A 20953-nucleotide genomic window follows, 5' to 3' on the forward strand; every position below is an offset into this window, starting at 1 on the left:
CCGCCCATCCCGCCTCCCCTGCCCGCCCCCACGTTCTCCCCCCTCCAATAGAACCGTCAGCCCCCCCTCAAGACGTTAAATGCGTCAGCACGCGCTCCACGGCCATTTTGGTAAGTTGGCGCCCACCGCCGCCGGAAACGCACAACGGGGCCCTGGTGAGCTATAGCGTCCGCTACCGACCGCTGGGCTCAGAGGATCCGCAACCCAAGGAGGTGAACGGCATTCCCCCGACCGCCACTCAGATCCTGCTGGAGGCGCTGGACAAGTGGACGGAGTATCGCATCACGACGGTCGCTCACACAGAGGTGGGACCAGGGCCCGAGAGCTCGCCCGTGGTCATCCGCACCGACGAGGACGGTGAGCACCCACCCCGGCCCACCCCCCTCCGCCTCGGCGCCTTCCGCCTCTGCAGAACCGGGGCTGGCTGGTGGTCGGAAGGTAGAAGCCACAGTGTTGAGGGGGAGACGGGAGACCGAGAGCCGTCCCAAGGAATGCCGGGCTCCTTGCTCCTGGGCTCGTCTGTCCCAGGCCCTTCCGGGCAGTATTTTCTCCCCGAGCCCCGTGCCTGGGAAGTGGAGTGTGGCAGCCCTGCATTTTGGTCCGGTGCCGGAAAAGCCCGGAAGCGGTGCTTGCTCACCGCAAGCTCATGATGCTCCCTGGCCCCGGAAACCTAGCTTTTAGGCTCCGGGGATGAGCCGATAAGATCGGCAGTTCCCTCCCTCGGGCTGAGCCGTCCCCGCGGGCAAGTGGGTCGGCTGCGGCGTGCCGGTGATGCGGCCGGCTCCTGGGGCACGGCCACCGATCTGTAGCCACGGCCGACCCCCCCGTGGTGCAAGCGTTCCTGCCGTGGCCGACTTCTAGCTAGAAAGTTCGGAGCTGCGGGGTGGGGTGAGGCTCCGGTCTGGGGTCCGCCGCTAGAAGCCGGGGCGCGGGGAGCCCCGAAGCAAACAGCCAGTCCAGAAAGACGGCAGCTCCTGGGCTGTCGGGAGTCCGGCTTGCCTTCCCGGCCCTGGCCTGCCTGAAAGGTGGGGCCCGGAGGCCCCCCCCCCCCATCAGGTGGGGAGGGCTCTCGTGTGGGGCTAGCTGCCTACTGGTTCGCACGGGAACGGGCAGCCGGACGGCCTGGGTTCGGGCCCCGGCTTTGCCTCTTCCTCACCCTGCGATCGAGGCCCCAGTTCCCATCTGTGAAATGGGAGTAAGAGCCCCTGCCTCGAAGGGTGCTGTTAGGATGGACGAGGCAGTGTGGGTAAAGCCCGGGGAACGGAGCGTGCGGGGCCCGCTCGAGTCGTGTGGCCCTGGGCAGGGGGCTTAGGCTCTGGGGGGGGGGCCCTCGGCTGCCCACCTGTAAGTGGGGCACACGCCCTCCCCCGTTGGTGGTGAGCGCTCAGACCATCCCAGCTAACCTGCAGCCACTTGGCTCCCTGGCACGGGGCAGCGGTGCTGCCCGGGGCAGGGCCGGGCCCCCCAGTAACGGCCCTGCCCGCCCCTCCCCTGCCCCCGCCAGTGCCCAGCGCGCCGCCGCGGAAGGTGGAGGCGGAGGCGCTCAACGCCACGGCCATCCGCGTGCTGTGGCGCTCGCCCGCGCCCGGCCGGCAGCACGGCCAGATCCGCGGCTACCAGGTCCACTACGTACGCATGGAGGGCGCCGAGGCCCGCGGGCCGCCGCGCATCAAGGACGTCATGCTGGCCGATGCCCAGGTGGGCGGGGCGCCGGGGCGGGGCCGGGGCGGGCGGGGCGCCGGGTGGGCGGGGCGGCCCCCAGACCCTGCGTTCCTGCCTTCTCGCTGCTGCTTCTCTCTCTCTCTCTGGCCACCTGCTCACCTACTCCTCTCTCCCCTGCCGCCTCCTCCCACGCTCAGTGGGAGACAGATGACACAGCCGAATATGTAAGTAGCACCCCTGCTCGGCCATTGCAGTGTTCTCCCGCGGGCCGTGCAGTGACGTGACCCCGTCCCCCCCTCCCCTCCCCTGCACTTCCCTGGTAAGAGGGTCTTCCCCCCCTGGGCCCCAGATGCCTACTGGTTACGTCTTGGAGCTGGCAGCCTCGGTTTTGAAGTCAGGCAAATGGGCACAGGAACCCCGCAGGGGTCCCGGACGCAGGGCACAGGACGTGACCCACAGGTTATATATGTCAGCCCTCTTACCTGGATGGCCCCTAGGACCGGGCTCACACTGTTCCTTCCCCTGCCCGTCCGGCCCGCAGCGCTGCTCCCTGTGGCTCGAGCTGTTCCTGCAGCCCCGACCCACCCCTGCACCCCACAGCCTCCCCGGTTGGACCCAGGCCTGGCAGTTCCGGACTGGGCCTCTCTCTCCAACCCAGCCTGACCCTTTTATCACCCTTCCCGGCCTTCTCTGACCTCGAAGTTCCTCTCTGTGGCCAAAGTGTCCACTTGATCGGGGCCCTTGAGTGGCCAGACGGTCAGTGGGCCCAGGGCAGGAAAGGAGGCCTGCAGTACCCTTTCCACCCCTCCGGGCTTTCTCAGGAGGCCCTGGGCCGGTTGGCATTGCTATGCCTCCTCTCCTCCGTCTGTCTTTCTAGAAGCCCTGACACGGAGGCGGAGGCGCGGGCTCTCAGGAGAGCCCCAAGCCTGGTGTTCAATTGATACCCGTCCCACCCCCCAGGGAAGGGAGGGGCGGGGAGTTCCCACCACGGTTTTGGCCCAGCCCCTCCCACGCACCAAGACCCCGGGAGGGGCTGAACGTGCGGCTCAGGGGCAGGAGACCCTCTCTCCGTGCATCCCTGTCCCCTTCCTCGTGCCCCTGACCCGGGGCCGCCCCACAGCTCCCTGGCATGCTGGACCGTGTCTGTGGGTGTGCATGCGTGGGGACGTGGGCACGCGTGCAGCTGCCTGAGGGTGGACGCAGATACGTGTGCGGGTCGGAGGGCTCCGACGTTTGCCAGAGAAGCATTTACCGAGCACCTACTGTATGTAGATTCTGTGTAGCCAGGAGCTGCTGCAGGTGTGGAGGTGACCGAGACCGACCTGAGCCCGCCCCCCTGGGGGTCACAGTCCAGTGCAGGAGAGGGCCGTGAATACACTTGACCCTTGAACAACGCGGGTTTGGACTGTGGAGGCTCACTTTTATGCAGAATTTGGGTTTTTTGTTTTGTTTTTGGGTTACGTTTTTTTTTTTTTTTTTTATGAACACACTGCAGCACCATAAATGTATTTTCTTTCCCTCAGATCTCTTGTTTCTTCTTTAACTGCTTTACTCTAAGAAAACAGTGTAGAACGGGGCACCTGAGTGGCTCAGTCGGTTAAGCATCCGACTTCGGCTCAGGTCACGATCTCACCGTTTGTGGGTTCAAGCCCCACGTCGGGCTCTGTGCTGTCAGTGCAGAGCCTGCTTGGGATTCTCTCTCTCTCTCTCTCTCTCGCTCTCTCTCTCTCTCCCTCTCTCCCTGGCCCTCCCCCGCTTGTACACACTCGCTGTCGCTCAAAATAGATAAACTTTAAAAGAAAAAAACATACAAGACGCGTGAAATGGAGTATGTTACCTGTAAGCATTTTTCTAGTCAACGGGAGGCTAATTGTAGTCGAGTTTTGGGGGAGTCAGAAGTTGTGTGCAGATTTTTGGCTGCACGGGCTGGGGGTGGGGGGCGGTCAGCGCCCCTCCCCCCTGCATGTTGTCCAAGGGTCAACAGTATGCGTCTAGTTACAAGTCTGGCTGGGGCAGGGTATTGGCGGTGATACAGAGGTTTACTCATCAGCTCTCGGGGGCGGGGTGGGGGGGGGACAGGCCTGATTTGTAGCTTGTCCCCACTTCTGGGACGTAAATACGGCCCCATCGTGTCACTTTCAGGCTCCCTATGAGACGCAGGTGCCTCATCGACCTGTAGCCCCTCTGCCCCAGGGCCGTGGGAGGAGGGTGGGTGCTCGCAGGCGCCCTCTGGTGGCCGCTGCGGGGCCGGGGGCCGGGACGTGGGGGCGGCAAGGGTGGGAGCCCCGGGTGACCGCGCCCGTCCAGGTGGAAGACGACGGGGTGTCAGGCTGCGCGTGCCCGTTTGAGCACGGACGTGTGACGTGTTGGGGGGTGTGCATGCGCTCGGATGCACGCCTCTGCCCGCGGACCGGGCCCCCCCGCCTGCCTTGCTTGACCCCGGCCTGGGGGGGGGGGGGGGAGGGGGGGGATGGGCAGGGCCGCTCTCCGCCCCGACTGTGTCGCTGACCCCTCCCCGTCCTTGCCCGCAGGAGATGGTCATCACAAACCTGCAGCCCGAGACCGCCTACTCCATCACGGTAGCCGCCTACACCATGAAAGGCGACGGTGCTCGCAGCAAACCCAAGGTGGTGGTGACCAAGGGAGCAGGTACGAGACCCCTGCACGGGCCCCCCGCCCCCAGACCGTCCCGCGGAGTCCTTGAGCTCGTGCGCTGGGCAGCGGGGACAGAGAGCCAAGGTGCGGGGCTCCTCGGGAGGGCGTCGGGCCCTGCCACGTCCTCATCCCTGGCTTCCCTGCCCGCTTAGCTACGGAAAGGTGGAAGCCATTACCAGGCCTCTGTCCCGTCCGGGCTTCTCCGGGGCTGTTCCTTCTGCCTGGATACCCTTCTCCGGGCCAGCTGCTTGCTCCCTGTCCTTAGGTCTTTGATTCGCCCGCCCCTCCTCGGGAAGCCTTCCCCACCCCGCCCCCCGTGCCACAGCCTCGGTCCAGGGTTCCCTCCGGGCACCCCCAGCACCCCCGTGCTGCCCCCGTCACAGCGGTGATGGCCCCGAGTGGGTTGTGGTTGAAAGTTACCGCGCCCATCGTCCCCGCTGCCCGCGACGCCTCTTCTCTGTGCAGCCCTGCCTCAGTTTCCCCCTCCGGCCCCTCCAGGCCCCTACCACCTGTCCCGAGGGACTGTTTTTACCCCAGCCAAAGCTGAGGAGGGAGAGGCAGCCGTGTAAGGGGAGAGGGTTCTGGGCGGATGGCACAGCCTGGGCAAAGGTGTGGGGTGGAGAACAAGTTGCTTGTGTTTCAGGAGTGACGGGTCCTGAGGCCTCCCCCACGCGTCCCGCACCCACCCCTTCCCCCGCGACACCCCTCCCTCTGCCCACATAGCCTGATGTTCCACGCCCGCGGGACACAACCCCTCGCTACGCTCGTGCCAATCCTTGCCCATGCGGTTCCCTCCGTCAGCCTAGTCTCTGTATCCTTCTGTGTCCAGCACCCTCGTTACCCCTTCCAAGCAGCCTGCCCTGATCGTTTCCTCTTCTCTCAGGGATGTTGCATCACAAAACCCACTACACATGCTGTGGCTGCTCAGAGCACAGTTCCCAAAAGGTCCTGATAAGTCCTGCAGGGAAGAAGCCTGGTTTTATTGAAGATTTTTAAAGTTTATTTATTTATTTTGAGAGAGACAGAGACAGCACAAGCGGGAGAGGGACAGAGGGCCCTCTGGAGGGAGGGAGGGAGACGGAGAGAGAGAGAATCCCAAGCAGGGTCCCCGCTGCCAGCTGCGGGAGCCTGACGTGGGGCTCCGACCCACAAACCGTGAGATCATGACCTGAGCTGAAACCAAGAGTCAGATGCTTAACCTCCTGAGCCAGCCAGGCACCTCAGGGTTGGTTGTCTTTGTAGAGCATCTCTACTGCAGGACTTAGCAGGACCTTGGCACGTTGCTTGCGAGAACCATGGGGCAAGGGCAGGGTCGTGGACGTTGCTGTGTCCCATGGGTGTTAATCCTGTGTCAGCTAGAGGCAAGGGGCAGATCAGTGAGGCACAAGATGACTGACTTCCTAACGAGAAGAAAAGATAAGCGTCCGAGGGCCTCTTCTGACACCTGTAGATGTTTTCCCGCATCAGGTCCCCCGAGTCCCCTGCCTCCTCGCCCGCCCTCCCACTCGCCCGGCACAGTGCCGCCGCAGGGCCTTTGCGCAGGCTGCTTCCTTTGCCCGGAACACCGTTTCCGCCGCCACCCTCGGCTCCCTCACGTCTTGGCTCCCGAGACCCTCTTCAAAAGTCGGCGGCCCTCTGCCCTTGCTCCCAGGCCAGGATGGCCCTGTGGCCCTGACGCTCGCCCTGTCTCCCCGCAGTGCTGGGCCGCCCCACCCTGTCGGTGCAGCAGACCCCCGAGGGCAGCCTGCTGGCACACTGGGAGCCCCCGGCCGGCACCGCTGAGGACCAGGTGCTGGGCTACCGCCTGCAATTCGGCCGAGAGGACGCCCCCCTGGCCACGCTGGAGTTCCCGCCCACCGAGGACCACTACACGGCGCCGGGTGTGCATAAGGGGGCCACGTACGTGTTCCGGCTGGCGGCCCGCAGCCGAGGAGGCCTGGGCGAGGAGGCGGCCGAGGCCCTGAGCATCCCCGAGGACGCGCCCCGCGGCCACCCGCAGATCCTCGAGGCGGCCGGCAACGCCTCGGCCGGCACTGTCCTGCTCCGGTGGCTGCCGCCCGTGCCCGCCGAGCGCAACGGGGCCATCGTCAAGTACACGGTGGCCGTGCGGGAGGCCGGGGCCTTGGGCCCCGCCCGAGAGACCGAGCTGCCGGCAGTGGCCGAGCCGGGCGCCGAGAACGTGCTCACGCTGCAGGGCCTCAAGCCCGACACGGCTTATGACCTCCAAGTTCGGGCCCACACGCGCCAGGGCCCCGGCCCCTACAGCCCCCCCGTCCGCTACCGGACGTTCCTGCGGGACCAAGGTAGGCGCGCGGCGATCCCTGCACCAGAGCCGGACCGGGCCTCGTGCCCACCCCCACCCCAGCCCCCTCCCTCTCCCCCCGCCCAGGTAAGTGGTCACTTTTCTGCTTCCTCGTGGACGCTCAAGGCGAGTCCGGACCCTGAGGCTCCGGCGTTGGCAAAGGTGGGACCAGCGCCCCCACCGCCCCCCCCACCCCCGCTCCCCCCCTCCCCTCCCCCCTCCGCCCCTCCTTCTCTCTGCAGCCGCGCCGTCTTCCCCGGCAGGGACTTGGGACAGGGCCAGGCAGGGCCAGGCAGGAAGGCCACGGGCACAGGCACAGCGGATGGCAGGGAGCGCCTGGGCCGCCCCACCCCGCCCCGCCCCACCGCCCCGCCCCACCCCACCCCCGCACTCACGGGGCCTCTCCTCTGCTCTCTCCCACTTGGCTGCTGCCCCGCACAGTCTCGCCCAAGAACTTCAAGGTGAAGATGATCATGAAGACGTCGGTCCTGCTCAGCTGGGAGTTTCCTGACAACTATAACTCACCCACACCTTACAAGGTGCTCACCGCACCCCCACCCCCCCCCAGCCCCCACCGGCAACAGGCGGCCCAGGCTAGGGGCTGGGGCTTGGCCAGGGTTGGCCGTCGGTCTTGAGTCGCGCTTGGACCAGGCTGGGGATTCAGCTGGACTTGGGGCTGAGTGAGATCAGGCGAGCGCGAGGATTGAGGCTCAGGAGCTGGGCTCGTCTTGGGATCAGGGCTCAGCTGGCATTGAGACTCGGTCTGCGGTCAGCACTTAACTTGGGATGGGAACTGGGGTCAGGGCTCAGCTGGCATTGAGGGATTGAGGCTCAGTCTGGGATTAGGCTCAATCTGAGGTTACGGGTTAACAAGGGTTGGGACTCTGCTAGGATTGAGGCTCAGTCTGGGGTCAGGGCTCAGCTGGGATTGACGATCTGTCTAGCATTGAGTTTTAGCCTGGGGTCGAGGTTCAGTCAGGATTAGGGCTCGGTCAGGGCTGGGACTCAGTTGGGATTGAGGGTCTGTCTAGGGTCAGGGTTTAGTCCGGGGTTGAGGCTTCTTCTGGGATCAGTGCTCAGAGTTGGGGTTCAGCTGGGATTATGGCTCAGTCTGGGATCAAGGCTCAGCCAGGGTCAGGGGCTCACCCCAGGCCCCCGCTGAGCTAGCCTTGGCCCACAGATCCAATACAACGGGCTCACACTGGACGTGGATGGCCGTACCACCAAAAAGCTCATCACGCACCTCAAGCCCAACACCTTCTACAACTTTGTGTTGACCAACCGAGGCAGCAGCCTGGGTGGCCTTCAGCAGACAGTCACTGCCTGGACCGCCTTCAACCTGCTCAGTGCCAAGCCCAGCGTGGCCCCCAAGCCCGACTCTGACGGCTTCATCATGGTGTATCTGCCCGACGGCCAGAGCCCCGTGCCTGTCCAGTATGATCCAAACCACCCCAGTGCCCCGAAAGATTCCTCCCACCCCCATTGGCCAGCTTTGTGACCGGGGCCAGGCGCTCGGCCTCTCTGCGCTTTGGTTTCCTCGCGTGTCTATAAAACGCGAGTCACAGCAGCCCCCATCTCGCGTGGTTGCCCTGGTACCTCTCACGGGCACCGTCGCTAAAGGCGGCCTTGTGTTTTCTCCTCTGCCGTTCCGGATACCAGGAATGAGATCCAACCGGGGTTGAGGGTTCCCAACGGGGAGAGGAGGGCTCTGCTTGGGAAGCAGAGGAGAATTAAGGACTACGGGGACGTTGTGGGTATAGAAGCTGGGGCTTTGAAGGATGTGTAGGAGTTCAAGAAATAGAACCGGAGTAGGCTTTCGAGGCAGAAGGAACCACCCCTTCAAAAGCCTGGAGGCTTGAGTCAGGACCTAGTCCTGTATGGCTGGGGCTACAGGGGAGTAGCAGGAGGGAAGACGCAGAGAGCAGGGGCTCCCCCATCCACCTCCAACCAAGGCATCCCTTGGACGCACCCCCGATCCTCCTTCTCCCAACAGGAATTACTTCATTGTGATGGTGCCGTTGCGTAAGTCTCGCGGTGGCCAGTTCCTGGCCCCTCTGGGTAGCCCGGAAGACATGGATCTGGAGGAGGTGAGGGCCCGGGGCCCAGGCCCGTCCTGCCTCTTGTGTGCCCAGGCGCTGCCGGCCGGGCTCTGAGCCACCCGCACCTCTGTTCCCGCAGCTCATCCAGGACATCTCACGGCTGCAGAGGCGCAGCCTGCGGCACTCACGCCAGCTGGAGGCGCCCCGCCCCTACATCGCGGCCCGCTTCTCCGTGCTGCCACCCACCTTCCACCCGGGCGACCAGAAGCAGTACGGCGGCTTTGACAACAGGGGCCTGGAGCCCGGTCACCGATATGTCCTCTTCGTGCTTGCGGTGCTACAGAAGAGCGAGCCGGTGAGTCCCGAGTGGTGCCTGCCTGCGTCCAGCCTCGCCGTCTGAGCGGGCAGGCCCGGAAGTGACCTCAGCCCCCAGGGCGCTGGCCTCCGAGCCAGACCCCCATCCTCCTGGCCTTCTGCGATCCGGGCTAAAGCAGAGCAGGGGGGAAGGGGAGAGAGCAAAGATTGGCAAGGGCCAGGCCGTCGGGGGGGGGGGGGGGGAGGGGTCCCCGGGGTCAGGGTCCTCGGGAGCCATCAGAGGCTTTAGAGTAGGGGAGGGAGACAGGTTTGTGTTTGAGGACGACCCACCTGGCCACGAGGCGCGGGACAGGCACTGACGGAGGCCCCTCGCGCCCTGTTCCTGCAGACATTTGCGGCCAGCCCCTTCTCAGATCCCTTCCAGCTGGACAACCCGGACCCCCAGCCCATCGTGGACGGCGAGGAGGGCCTCATCTGGGTGATTGGGCCCGTGTTGGCTGTGGTCTTCATCATCTGCATTGTTATCGCCATCTTGCTCTACAAGAAGTGAGCCCCTCGCACTCCCTGCTTGATAGGAGGGAGGGCTTCCTGGAAGAGGAAGGAGGGTCTGGAAGGTCCAGGGAAGGGTTCTCTCGTAGAAGAAACAGAAACGAGAAAATTCCGGCCCAGAGAGGTTAAGCCACCTGGTCAAAGTCACACAGCCTGGGGAAGGGCCGGGGTTCACAGCGGGCTCGTGATTCGGTTCCTCTTAAGGTCCACGCTCCGCTCAGCGGGACGATTTGGGGTGGAGGCCGCCTCTGCCTCGTCTCACAAGGACAGTGAGTGTAGTGGCCACACAGGACACGTCTCAGCTTGGAAAGGGAAGGCTAGGACGTTCCTTTTTGTGGCGGGGACCCGAGCAGGAAGCATTAGCCCCGTTTTCCGGAGGAGACCAAGGCTCTGAGGGGTTAAGCAAGCCACCCAGTGTCCCCGAACAGGCCCTTTTTGGCCAGCATGGCCTCACCTGTCTTCTTTTCCCTCCTCCTCACCCGCGTGTGCTTTCGGGAGCAGCAAACCTGACAGGTAAGGGTTGGCCCCATCCTTAGGAGACGTAGGGCAAGAGCTGAGGAGGAGGAACGGGGTGGCACCGTGCCCGCGGGGCGAGGGGACCCTCGGCTGTGCCAGCGGCTGCGCGCGGTCCCGGGAAGTCCAGTCCAACGTGTGCACGGTCCCTTTCCTCCCGGCTGGGTCGCTCGTTTGCGGTGCCTGGGCTCACACGCGTACGTGTGCGTCTCTGGGCACGCTGGGCACACGCTGGCACGCTCACGGGCTCCTCTGCTTGCCCCCTCGAAGTAAACGCAAGGACTCAGAGCCCCGCACCAAATGCCTACTGAACAACGCTGACCTCGCCCCCCACCACCCCAAGGACCCCGTGGAAATGAGACGCATTAACTTCCAGACCCCAGGTACGTGCCTCCCGCAGGCGCCAGGATCCTCACCGCCGGAGGCCGTAGCCGAGCGGAGGAGGAAGCAGCCGCCTTGGCGCTCGGCGGCCCCTCCTCTGCCCCTGCTGCGCCCTCCGGCGCAGTTAAGCGCCCGCTGCCCACCTTCCCGCATGGACCTCAGCTTGGAGATTCCACAGACCGGTTCCCGTTACAGCCGAGCGAGGCTTTTAAAAACAAAACGCTGCCTTCAGTTGGTGGTCGGGGTCGTCCCTGGGAGCAGAAAGGACACCTAAAACTCAAACCGACCCAGACCCCCTCGTTTCTTCCTGCAGAAAGGGCCATGCTTCCGTCCCCACTTCCGGTCTCCGGGCCCGTCAGTGGTGGGTGTTCGGGTTTTTCCGTGGCCTTTTCCCATCCTCCCGTGGGATGTCCCCGTGGCGAGATACAGAGATGGTGCCTCCCCCCCTCCCCCCTGCCCTGCCTGGCTCCTGTGTGCGGCCCCGCCTCCTGCCGGTTCCCCGTAGAGTCACGGGAGCGAGCTAAAGTCGCCTGCCGTGCCTCGGGGAGACTGAACGAACCAGGGTCTTGTCCTCGATCGTCTTTACGTGCAGTGAACCACATACTTTCTCATCTTTTCCCTCTTACTGGGCTCATGCCGGCTGCTTCTCACCACATAAGGGGTTTTTAATTTAACCGATGGCTGCTGTTCTCCTTCTGGGCTCACAGCACGATTACATCCACCATCTACGCGCACCCAGTCTCTGCTTCCTGTCGGCCTCCCGTCTCGTATTAACCGTTTCCGACCAAAAGGAGATTTTAAACATCTGTATTTAACTGATGGCTGCAGTCACTGCTCAGCCTTTTGGCTAAGACAAAGTGTAACTGATGGCTGCAGTCCTCCATAAGGGATGTGAAGGGTCTCCTGCGGCACCTCTCACGTACCACTTTTCTTCTTCTGTGTCTGGACTGGGTTACGTCGGTTTTTCCGTTTCCCTGCAGATGTTAATTTTTAACACACATATTTAACTGACGGTTGCTGTTCTTAAAGCTCACGGCATGGGCCCATATGTCCTTTCCCTGCCCCCAAGCTCCTCCCTCACCATCCTGCCACTCATCTAAAGTCTCTGCTGACCCTAACGGGCGCCAAGGCCAGGTTGGTCTGGGGGGATGCATTAAAAGAGCCTAGGGCCTCAGAATCTTCCCGAAGTCACGGCTAAGAGCCAGGACCGGCTGAAGTCCAGTCAGAGGGGGTACACGGCAGCTGCTGCAGGTTCTCGGGTCGGGGCCCGGGCAACGTGCGTCCCTCGTCGTTTCAGTTTGCTCTGCCCTTTGCGTCTGTTGGCTGGCCATTGTGCGTGCGTCCAGCGGGGGGTGGGGGGAGGCGGGGCCCCTGCGTGTTTTCATTTATTTATTGTTTGCTGTTTCTGCAGATTCAGGCCTCAGCAGCCCCCTCAGGGAGCCGGGGTTTCACTTTGAAAGTTAGTTCCTGTGTCTCTCTGTTCTCAGCTTCCTTTCGCGCACCCCCACACCCCTGTTTGTTTTCATCTCTGTCCACCTGTCCTGTGCTGGCTTCTCAAGGGAGTCGGGGGTCTGGTCCGTTGGGCCCATAGGTTGCTGGTTGTGACTGTGTGTCTATGGGGGTGGGGGGGTCCTCCGGCGTGACAGGCAGGGGGACCCACTGAGCAAACGGCCCTCGCTCCTTAGATAAGGGCTCTTGGGGAGTGCCCAGGGCAGCAGCTGTACGTAAGCCCGCCTGGCAGTCCTTTACGTCTGTCCCGGCCTGTAGCCCGGCCTGTAGCTCGGCCTGCCGGGCCCCAGGAGGGGAGAGGGGTCGTGCAGATGCAGACACTGGGGAGAAAGAGCCAGGCCCCCGCCCCGTTCCCTCCAGCAACCCCTCCCGCCGAAGGGTCACCGTTCCATGTGCCAGATGAGGAAACGAGCCCCCGGAGGTCAGGGGCTCACCGCACCTGCTCCAAGCAGCTGCGCAGACAGACGGGAACCCCCGAGTACGCACGCACACGCGCGCGCGCGCGCGCGCGCGCGCACACACACACACACACACACACAGTGCTCCCTGCTCCCCAGTTCCCCAGCTCTGCCCGGCAGAAGACGTTGTAGTCTTTCTGATCCCAGAAGGATCTGATCCCAGAAAGGGGTGGTGTCTCCGGCCCCTGCCCTGGGGAACAGTGTCTCCAAAGGCCTGGCCAGCCCCGTCTGCTTCTTCCATTTCTGTGGCACTTGCCCGCTTCTTGCCATGAGGCTCCGGGAGCTTGAGGTCCTCCAGGGCGACCCTTCCCCAGCCCCTGCGTCCCCAGCTGGGTTGGGAGCACTGAGATGGGTGGACGTCGTCAGCCGGGCTTGTCAGACTCGGCTGGAGCTGCTCCTCGAACACTCCCACCTGCAGACAGACCCACGGGCCGGGGGTCCTGGCCCCAGCGTGGGCCGACCTGAGCCCTCCCCTCCCCCGCCACTCCCTCTAACCGCGGCTCGTCCATTGCAGACTCACACTGTAGAGCCCCCGACCCCCGCCCCCCCCCCCCCCCCCCGGTCCCCAGGCTGGCTCCCAAGTGACCGGCCCGCACCACGGGGTCTGCTCTCCCCCCAGGCATGCTTAGCCACCCCCCGATCCCCATCGCAGACATGGCGGAGCACACGGACCGCCTCAAGGCCAACGACAGCCTCAAGCTCTCCCAGGAGTATGAGGTGAGCTAGCCCCGCCTCCTGCTCCCCCCACCCCCGCCCACCCCCCACCCCCCCAGCGCCCATCCTGACGCCCCCCACCTCCCCTTCCCCTGCAGTCCATTGATCCAGGCCAGCAGTTCACATGGGAACATTCCAACCTGGAGGTGAACAAGCCCAAGAACCGCTACGCCAACGTCATCGCATACGACCACTCCCGCGTCATCCTCCAGCCCATCGAAGGTAGCGGCCTGGGCCCCGTCCCGCCCTTGCCCGTTCTGAAGTGTGGACGAGCCAAGACACGGAGGGGGAAGCTGAAGCCTGATTCTGGTCATGGCTCCAGCCAGAAGCCACTGGGGTATTTTAGATACGTACTTAACTGATGGCTGCTGTCCGTAATCTGTTTCCACGCGTCCCTCTGTGTCAGTTGTTCTCAATGCCCAGGAAGCATTCATGTGCTGGGGGAGAGGGAGCTAGGAGCGTTTCAAGGGTGGACCAGAGACGCCGCTCAGACCCTGCGATGCACAGAACAGCCCCGCCACAGAGAAAGCTGGCCCCCAGAGGTTGTAGTGCTCAGGTGGAGAAACCACAAAATTCATGCTCCGTGGTTTCTTTGGGGAGAGCTTGGGGCAGTCTGGGAGGACTTCCAGGAAGCAGTAGGCCAGAGAGAACCAGCGTAGGAGACGACAGCACCCCTGTTGATCTCTGGCTTCTCCCCGGGCTGTAGGCATTGTGGGTAGCGATTACATCAATGCCAACTATGTGGACGGCTACCGGAGGCAGAACGCGTACATTGCCACACAGGGGCCGCTGCCCGAGACCTTCGGCGACTTCTGGCGCATGGTGTGGGAACAGCGCTCAGCCACCATCGTCATGATGACGCGGCTAGAGGAGAAATCACGGGTGAGGCTGGACCCTGCGGCCCCCGAGCCCCCGGCCAACCCCCGCCCGTGCTCACCTCCGTTCTCTTGCCTTCCACAGATCAAGTGTGATCAGTACTGGCCCAACCGGGGCACGGAGACGTATGGCTTCATCCAGGTCACGCTGCTCGACACCATCGAGCTGGCCACGTTCTGTGTTCGGACCTTCTCTTTGCACAAGGTAGGACCCGGGCTGGGGCTGGGGCTGGGGCTGTGGGAGGGGGTGATGGGGGCGGAAGAGGAAGACTGGAGGCCCCAGCTTCTGCCCTGGGAGCTCCCCGAGAGACACAGAAAACCAGGCATGTCGGCCCAGGCTGACCACATGGTCTTGTAGCCCACTTCGTACATGGGGAAACTGAGGCTCAGAGGAGGGCACCTCTCATCTCCAGCCACACCAGAAGGACAAAACCAGCAGAACCCAACTTAGCAATGAACCTGTTGTCTCCTTGCCCTCTGGCCTCGCGCAGTCTAGGCCTGTGATGGGTGGAAAACAAAGCTAGAAAGTCCCTGCCAGCTGGGGTAGTCAGGACTGGGGCAGAGGGAATCTTTAGACGTGTGTTTAACTGATGGCTGCTGTCAGTTACACGGTTCCATGTGTCTCTCTATGTCATTTGTTCTCAATTGGGACAGTTTGCCATCTGGAGGGCATTTTTTAATTGTTACTATGGGGAGCAGAGGTGCTACTGGTACCCCACCGTTCCCCAGACTGCAGCCAGGTCTTCTGTCAAAACTAAGCACACGTGGTGTGTCAGGGCTTGATGTGGGTGCTGAGACGCTGCAAGGACCAAGACAGACAAACCGTCTTGCTCTTTCAGAGCTTAAGTCTAGTTGACAAGGCACCGACAATAAATAGGTCAAGTAAGAAATCTTAACACGTAGAAGGAGGAAAATAAAGTATCTGTTGGGAGACCTGGAGATGGCGAGGAAGGGAGCCATGAGATCTGGGAAAACCGCGTTCCTGGCAGAGGCTCGGCCTGTGCAAAGGTCCTGGGGCAGGATCATGCCTGGCATGATGAAGAACCAGCGAGAAGGCCTTATGTCACGGCTGTGGCAGAGTGACCGAGGAGGGGAGGGCCGGGAGGGGACCCGGCAGAGAATACGGAGCCTTGGGGAGGACTTGGTCTCTTACCCCAAGGTGGGTGGGAGCCCTGGAGGGTGGGGGGCAGAGGAGGGCCAACCTGATTCAGGTGCTCACAAGTGCTCTCTGGGGGCTATTACGGGGAGGACAGACTAGGGCGGTGAGGATTGGAGCAGCGGGACCAGGGCAGAGGGGACTGGACCAGGGAGTATAGACGGAGGCAGAGCCACCCGTCTGGGCTCGTGTGTTGGATGCGCGGGGGGGGGGGGCACTGGGTCAAGGGCCACTCCTCCTCTGAGTTCTGGCCAGAACACCTGGGAGGAGGGAGCTGCCCCCGGCCGAGATCTGGGGGTGGTTTGGGGAGAGAGGCGGGGCGCGAAGCTGGCCGCCTCTGCACGTGCCTCGGGGGCCGCAGTGACAGGCAGTGTCCCCGTGGCCCCCAGAACGGCTCCAGCGAGAAGCGCGAGGTGCGGCAGTTCCAGTTCACGGCGTGGCCGGACCACGGGGTGCCCGAGTACCCGACGCCATTCCTGGCTTTCCTGCGGAGGGTGAAGGCCTGCAACCCGCCAGACGCGGGCCCCGTGGTCGTGCACTGCAGGTACCCCTGCCCGCCCCCCGCCCCCACCCCCGGCCCTCCCTCGGGGGGCCCCTGACCGCCACGCGTGTCCCCGCAGCGCCGGCGTGGGTCGCACGGGCTGTTTCATCGTCATCGACGCCATGCTGGAGCGGATCAAGCCGGAGAAGACGGTGGACGTGTACGGCCACGTGACCCTCATGCGGTCCCAGCGCAACTATATGGTGCAGACCGAGGACCAGTACAGCTTCATCCACGAGGCCCTGCTGGAGGCCGTGGGCTGCGGCAACACGGAGGTGCCCGCCCGCAGCCTCTATGCCTACATCCAGAAGCTGGCGCAGGTGGAGCCTGGCGAGCACGTCACCGGCATGGAGCTCGAGTTCAAGGTTGGGAGGCGTCCCCGGCGGGGGCGCCGAGATCGGGATCGGGGCTGCCGTTCGCGCTCCGGCTGGGCAAACACACAGCCCTGCCCGGCCCCAGGGGCCGGAGGCCGCCCCGCCGGTGACCCTGGGCCTCCCGGTCTCCGCAGCGGCTGGCCAACTCCAAAGCCCACACATCCCGCTTCATCAGTGCCAATCTGCCTTGTAACAAGTTCAAGAACCGCCTGGTGAACATCATGCCCTATGAGAGCACACGGGTCTGCCTGCAGCCTATCCGTGGTGTGGAGGGCTCCGACTACATCAACGCCAGCTTCATCGACGGCTACAGGTACCTCGCCTTCGCCCCGCCCCCAAGGGGCCTCCAGCCTCACAGGGGAAACGGAGCTGGACACAGGCAGGCGCAGCCGAGGGGGGAGGGGCTCTTTAGCTGGGTATTTAACTGATGGCTGCTGTCTGTAACAGGGTTCTCCCTCTGTCCTCTTCCGTCGCTGGTTTTCAACCTGGGCGGTTCTGCCGCCCAGGGAAAACCGAGCAGTGTCTGGGGACGTGTTGGTCCTCATGGGAGTGGGTGGAGGCCAGGGATGCTGCTGGACGCCTCGCACTGCCCAGCCCGGGGAACGACCCAGCCCCAAATGTCAGTGCTGAGGTTGGGACACCCTGGCAACAGGGGTGGGGTGTGGCAGCAGAAGTCCCCGCCTGTTCAGAGGCTGGAGGGTGACAGGAAACAACCTGTGCAGACACCCGGAAGGAGTTTACGGGCACCTGACGAGGTGGGGGAGGTCGGGGGAGGCCCGGCAGCCTCTGGGAGGTGATGCAACTTCCGAGGCTGACGGTTTCCCCGGGTGCACAACGGGCTCATGGAGAGGACCGAACAAGACAGACGGGGAGACGGCCCAGTGATCGGTGGGTCCTGAGTCGGCAGGGGCGTGGCAGGGGCGGGCACTGCATCTCACGTGCCCCCCACCCCCACACCGCAGGCAGCAGAAGGCCTACATCGCGACGCAGGGGCCGCTGGCGGAGACCACGGAGGATTTCTGGCGTGCGCTGTGGGAGAACAACTCCACCATCGTGGTGATGCTGACCAAGCTGCGGGAGATGGGCAGGGTGAGCCGGGGGGGCGGGGGGCGGGGGGCGGGACCGCTGGTGGGGCGGGGCCACGGGAGCCAGGGCGCGGCAGGGGCGGGGGCGGGGCCGGGGCGAGGGTGGGGCCAGGGAGCAGAGGTGGGGCCCGAGCTGACCACCGCCGCCTTCTCAACAGGAAAAATGTCACCAGTACTGGCCTGCCGAGCGCTCCGCCCGCTACCAGTACTTTGTAGTGGATCCGATGGCGGAATACAACATGCCTCAGTATATCCTGCGGGAGTTCAAGGTCACAGACGCCCGGGTGAGTATGGGGAGGGGTGGCTGGGAGGGCCCGGAACCCCGGGCCGGACTCTGCTCAGCGCCACCTCGTGAGGCGGAGAAGGCTTCCCTAGTTGGGGGTAGAAGCAAAGGCCCGGGGGTAGGAGTAGGCATTGCGGGTTGGGGGGAGGAAGAGCGGGTTGTCGAGCTGAACGATCGCTGCTACCACCACAAGAGGGAAGAGGGGGCCGTGTCCCGTGTGGGTCCCACAGTGGAGCGTGTGCCGCGCTGCTGCCTAGGGAACAAGGCCCAAGGGGCCGTGCGAGAGGGAGCGAGCGGGGTGTCCCCTGGAAGCAGCAAGTCTGTGGAGCTCTGTGTCGCAGCGCTGAAAGCAGGGTGGGGGAGACGTGACAGAGGGTGCGGGGCCGTGGGCTGCGAGCGGCGGGGACGGGGTGGTCCCACCGCAGTGGGGAGGGGTGACGGAGCGTCACGCAGGTAGGGGTGGGAGGGGGCGAGAATTGGCTGGGACGAAGGGGCGGGTCAGTCCAGACGCTGCCAGCGGGTGGCGAAGCCTGATGAACGGACAGCGCGGTTGGTCGGTCGGGCGCTCGGGGCGCTGCGGGGCGGGCCCACGGGCTTGGCGGGACCGGAGAGGCAGTGGATGGTATTGCTGGATGCGGCGAGGGTGGCAGCCGTGGGTGGTGAAGGATGAAAGCGAACGGCGACGGCGTGGCGCGGGGCTCCCCCTGGACGGGAGGGGGACAGAGGAGCGCTGGGTGGCGGCTCGTGAGAGGGCAGCACCGGACGAGGGGGCTGCTGGAGGGTGGCGTTGGCCGGTGACGGAAGGCGGGGCCGGGAGCCGGCGGGGCCGGGAGCCGGCGCAGGCGGGAAGCCGGCCGCGACCGCTGCCGACCTGAGCGGCGTGGCCGGACCCCCTCCGTTGCAGGACGGCCAGTCCCGGACCGTGCGGCAGTTCCAGTTCACGGACTGGCCGGAACAGGGCGTCCCGAAGTCGGGGGAGGGCTTCATCGACTTCATCGGCCAAGTGCACAAGACCAAGGAACAGTTCGGCCAGGACGGCCCCATCTCTGTCCACTGCAGGTGAGCCGTGGTCCCTCAGGCCCCAGCGCGCCCGTTGCCCGCCTGGGGAAACCGAGGCCTAGCGAGCGCAGCCTCGAGCCCCACCCAGGCGCTCCCGTTGGGGCTGCGTCCCTGAGGCATCGGGCGGTCACACGGGGTTCGCTCGCGAACAGACCCCGACCGGCTGTGCCCGCCCCCCCCCCCCCAACAGCGCCGGCGTGGGCAGGACGGGTGTGTTCATCACGCTCAGCATCGTGCTGGAGCGCATGCGGTACGAGGGCGTGGTGGACATTTTCCAGACGGTGAAGATGCTGCGAACCCAGAGGCCCGCCATGGTGCAGACGGAGGTGAGGGCGGCGGGCGGGCCTCAGTTTCCTGTTCTGGGAGACGGGGGCAGTCACCTTCCATCCTGGGTCGTCTGGGAAGGTCCTCCGCACCTGTTTGGGGCCGGAAGGGGATTAGTCGGACCTTTTGACACAAGGATAGACCGAAATCCAGAGCCAGGGAGCGGCCCAGGGCGTGGGGCAGCTCCCAGAGTCACAGCACGTTCGTGGCTCAGCCAGGCCCCGACACAGGCCACGGACCCCGAAGTCCCCCTGCTCCCCAGATGGGGAAAGCGAGGCCCAGAGCCAGAAGGGACTTCCCCGCGACCGCGTCCCTCAAGACCGTCCCGTCGCTCCGGAGACGATGCTGCAGTGGGACTCCCAGCCCCGAGGGCACTGTGGCAGGGGGGAGGGCGTGCAGGGACAGCGCCCAGCCTCTGCCACCGTGCAGAGGTGCGACTCGCCCCTGCTGCAGGAGGCGGGCGCCCGCCTTGCTCCCGAGGGCAGCGGGGAGCCCTGGCAGGCTAAGGAGGTGCAGAGGCGCCGACCTGAGCCGCGGTTCCCCCCCTCCCGCAGGACGAGTATCAGTTCTGTTACCAGGCCGCGCTGGAGTACCTCGGAAGCTTTGACCACTATGCAACCTAACGCCATGGTCGCCGCTGGCCCCGTGCCACCGGCCTGGATGCCTCTGCCCCTGCCGGGTGGGCCCCCGGAGACCTGGACCCCCGGCCGCCAGGGCAGGAGCGGGCAGCGGCCACGTTTCCGCTCGGCCTCCAGGAACGATGCGGCCCCCCCCCCCCCCGCAGCCTCGCCGGCCGGCCACCGCCTCCAGCTACTGCCACATTCCTCATTTCCTTCCGATTCTGAACCGAGAGATTCCGGGGTGGGGGGGGGGGGGCGGTGAGCAAACAAGGGGTTCTCCCCGGAACTGGAGGCGGGCAGGGCGGCGAGCTCGAGCCCTGGTCCTACCCCGCGCGCCCCCCCCCCCCCCCCCGCCCCCGGAGAGCCCTCCTGCCCTGCAGCCTGGTGGGGGGGGGTGGGGGGGGCCCACTGGGCAAGGGGTGCAGGATTCAGCTTTCCTTTCCAACTCAGTGTAACTGTATCCAGTGACATTTCTTTTTTTAAATAGTGTATTTTTTTTCATTTTTTTTTTTAAAGAAGAAACAGAAAAAAAAAAAAGACTTACCAGTCAACAGATTTAAAAAGAACTTTGCGTATTCCTGTTCCGTTCACAGACAGTCTATTTTTTCACCGTAGAGAACGTTCTCGGGCGACGGCTGTGTTCCCAGGCCTGCGCGTGCGGGGTCGGTCAGCCAGCCCCAGGGCCGCCTGGCTTTCTTCTCCTGCCGTCAGAAGGTGGGCCCCACTTAAGAACAGAAGGCCCTTTTGCTCCTGGTTTCTTCCCTTTTTTTGCATTTTTCTTTTTTTTTTTCTCTTCTGTCTTTTTTTAATTCTGAAACATATCAAGGACCGTTCTGAGGGTGGGGCAGCGGGGGGACTCCGGCCCACCAGCGTCAGGTTCAAACCCACCGGGGTGGGTGCTGCCTCCGAGGAGACGGCAGCGACCCCCCCCCCCTACCCCGCCGCCTGAGCCCCAGCTGTCTCCTGCCCTTGTGGAGGGGGGACTGGACAAAACGGGGGGGGGGTCCCACCTCTTCCGGGAGAGAGAGGGAGACCATGTTCTGCGCGGATGAGGGACCCTTTCCCTCTGGGACTACGGGGCAGAAGACTGGGATGCCCCCCACCCCCGAGAAAGTGAGTTTTTCTCTTTGTATAAGAGTGGGTCTGCCGTCGCTTTCAACACTGTTTATTCAAACGGAAGCAGCTGGGTGGTTTTCCCACCTCTGCGTATGTAGATACATCGACTTTGTATTAAAGGAAGATCGTCTGACCCCGGCCGGTGGTGGAGTCTTTGTCCTAACCCCGTCCATCCCGTCCCGTCCCTGGGGCAGGCGGGTGCCCGGAGAGCTGGTCTGTACTCCTTCCATCGCGTAACCAGTCTGCTGAAGAATGTGGCCCAGAGAGGTCGTGTTGCTCGTCCAAGGTCACATGGTGTCTAAAGGGCCGTACTGGGATCTGAGAACCCAGAACCAGAGGGGCCGGGCCAGCTCTGACAGGGCGGTCATCAGCCCGGTTTACAGATGGGGAAACAGAGGCTCAGAGGGGGACAGGTGCCGCCTG

General features: G+C 64.2%; 1 protein-coding gene across 17 annotated transcripts in view; it reads left to right on the forward strand.

Annotated features, from left to right (window-relative positions):
• The window catches only part of PTPRS (protein tyrosine phosphatase receptor type S), a 95331-nt gene extending 74667 nt beyond the window's left edge, over positions 1–20664 (forward strand). For 5 of the 17 annotated variants that reach the window (XM_053220036.1, XM_053220035.1, XM_053220037.1 and 2 more), the window contains 25 exons: positions 52–357; positions 1505–1698; positions 1860–1886; positions 4194–4311; positions 6015–6620; positions 7061–7158; positions 7800–8053; positions 8613–8706; positions 8798–9013; positions 9362–9519; positions 10024–10035; positions 10306–10418; positions 11828–11875; positions 13003–13100; positions 13196–13319; positions 13804–13979; positions 14058–14177; positions 15518–15672; positions 15749–16034; positions 16178–16356; positions 17006–17132; positions 17287–17412; positions 18316–18470; positions 18661–18796; positions 19349–20664. In XM_053220036.1, the coding sequence (XP_053076011.1) occupies positions 52–357; positions 1505–1698; positions 1860–1886; positions 4194–4311; positions 6015–6620; positions 7061–7158; positions 7800–8053; positions 8613–8706; positions 8798–9013; positions 9362–9519; positions 10024–10035; positions 10306–10418; positions 11828–11875; positions 13003–13100; positions 13196–13319; positions 13804–13979; positions 14058–14177; positions 15518–15672; positions 15749–16034; positions 16178–16356; positions 17006–17132; positions 17287–17412; positions 18316–18470; positions 18661–18796; positions 19349–19417 (3995 nt within the window). In that variant the 3' untranslated portion in view covers positions 19418–20664. The remainder of the gene's footprint in view (positions 1–51; positions 358–1504; positions 1699–1859; positions 1887–4193; positions 4312–6014; positions 6621–7060; positions 7159–7799; positions 8054–8612; positions 8707–8797; positions 9014–9361; positions 9520–10023; positions 10036–10305; positions 10419–11827; positions 11876–13002; positions 13101–13195; positions 13320–13803; positions 13980–14057; positions 14178–15517; positions 15673–15748; positions 16035–16177; positions 16357–17005; positions 17133–17286; positions 17413–18315; positions 18471–18660; positions 18797–19348) is intronic. The other 12 variants (XM_053220040.1, XM_053220041.1, XM_053220048.1 and 9 more) reach the window with 9 other exon arrangements.
• The last annotated feature ends 289 nt before the right edge of the window (positions 20665–20953 follow it).

This window comes from Acinonyx jubatus, chromosome A2, assembly GCF_027475565.1.
Source record: "Acinonyx jubatus isolate Ajub_Pintada_27869175 chromosome A2, VMU_Ajub_asm_v1.0, whole genome shotgun sequence".
Lineage (NCBI taxonomy): Eukaryota > Metazoa > Chordata > Mammalia > Carnivora > Felidae > Acinonyx > Acinonyx jubatus.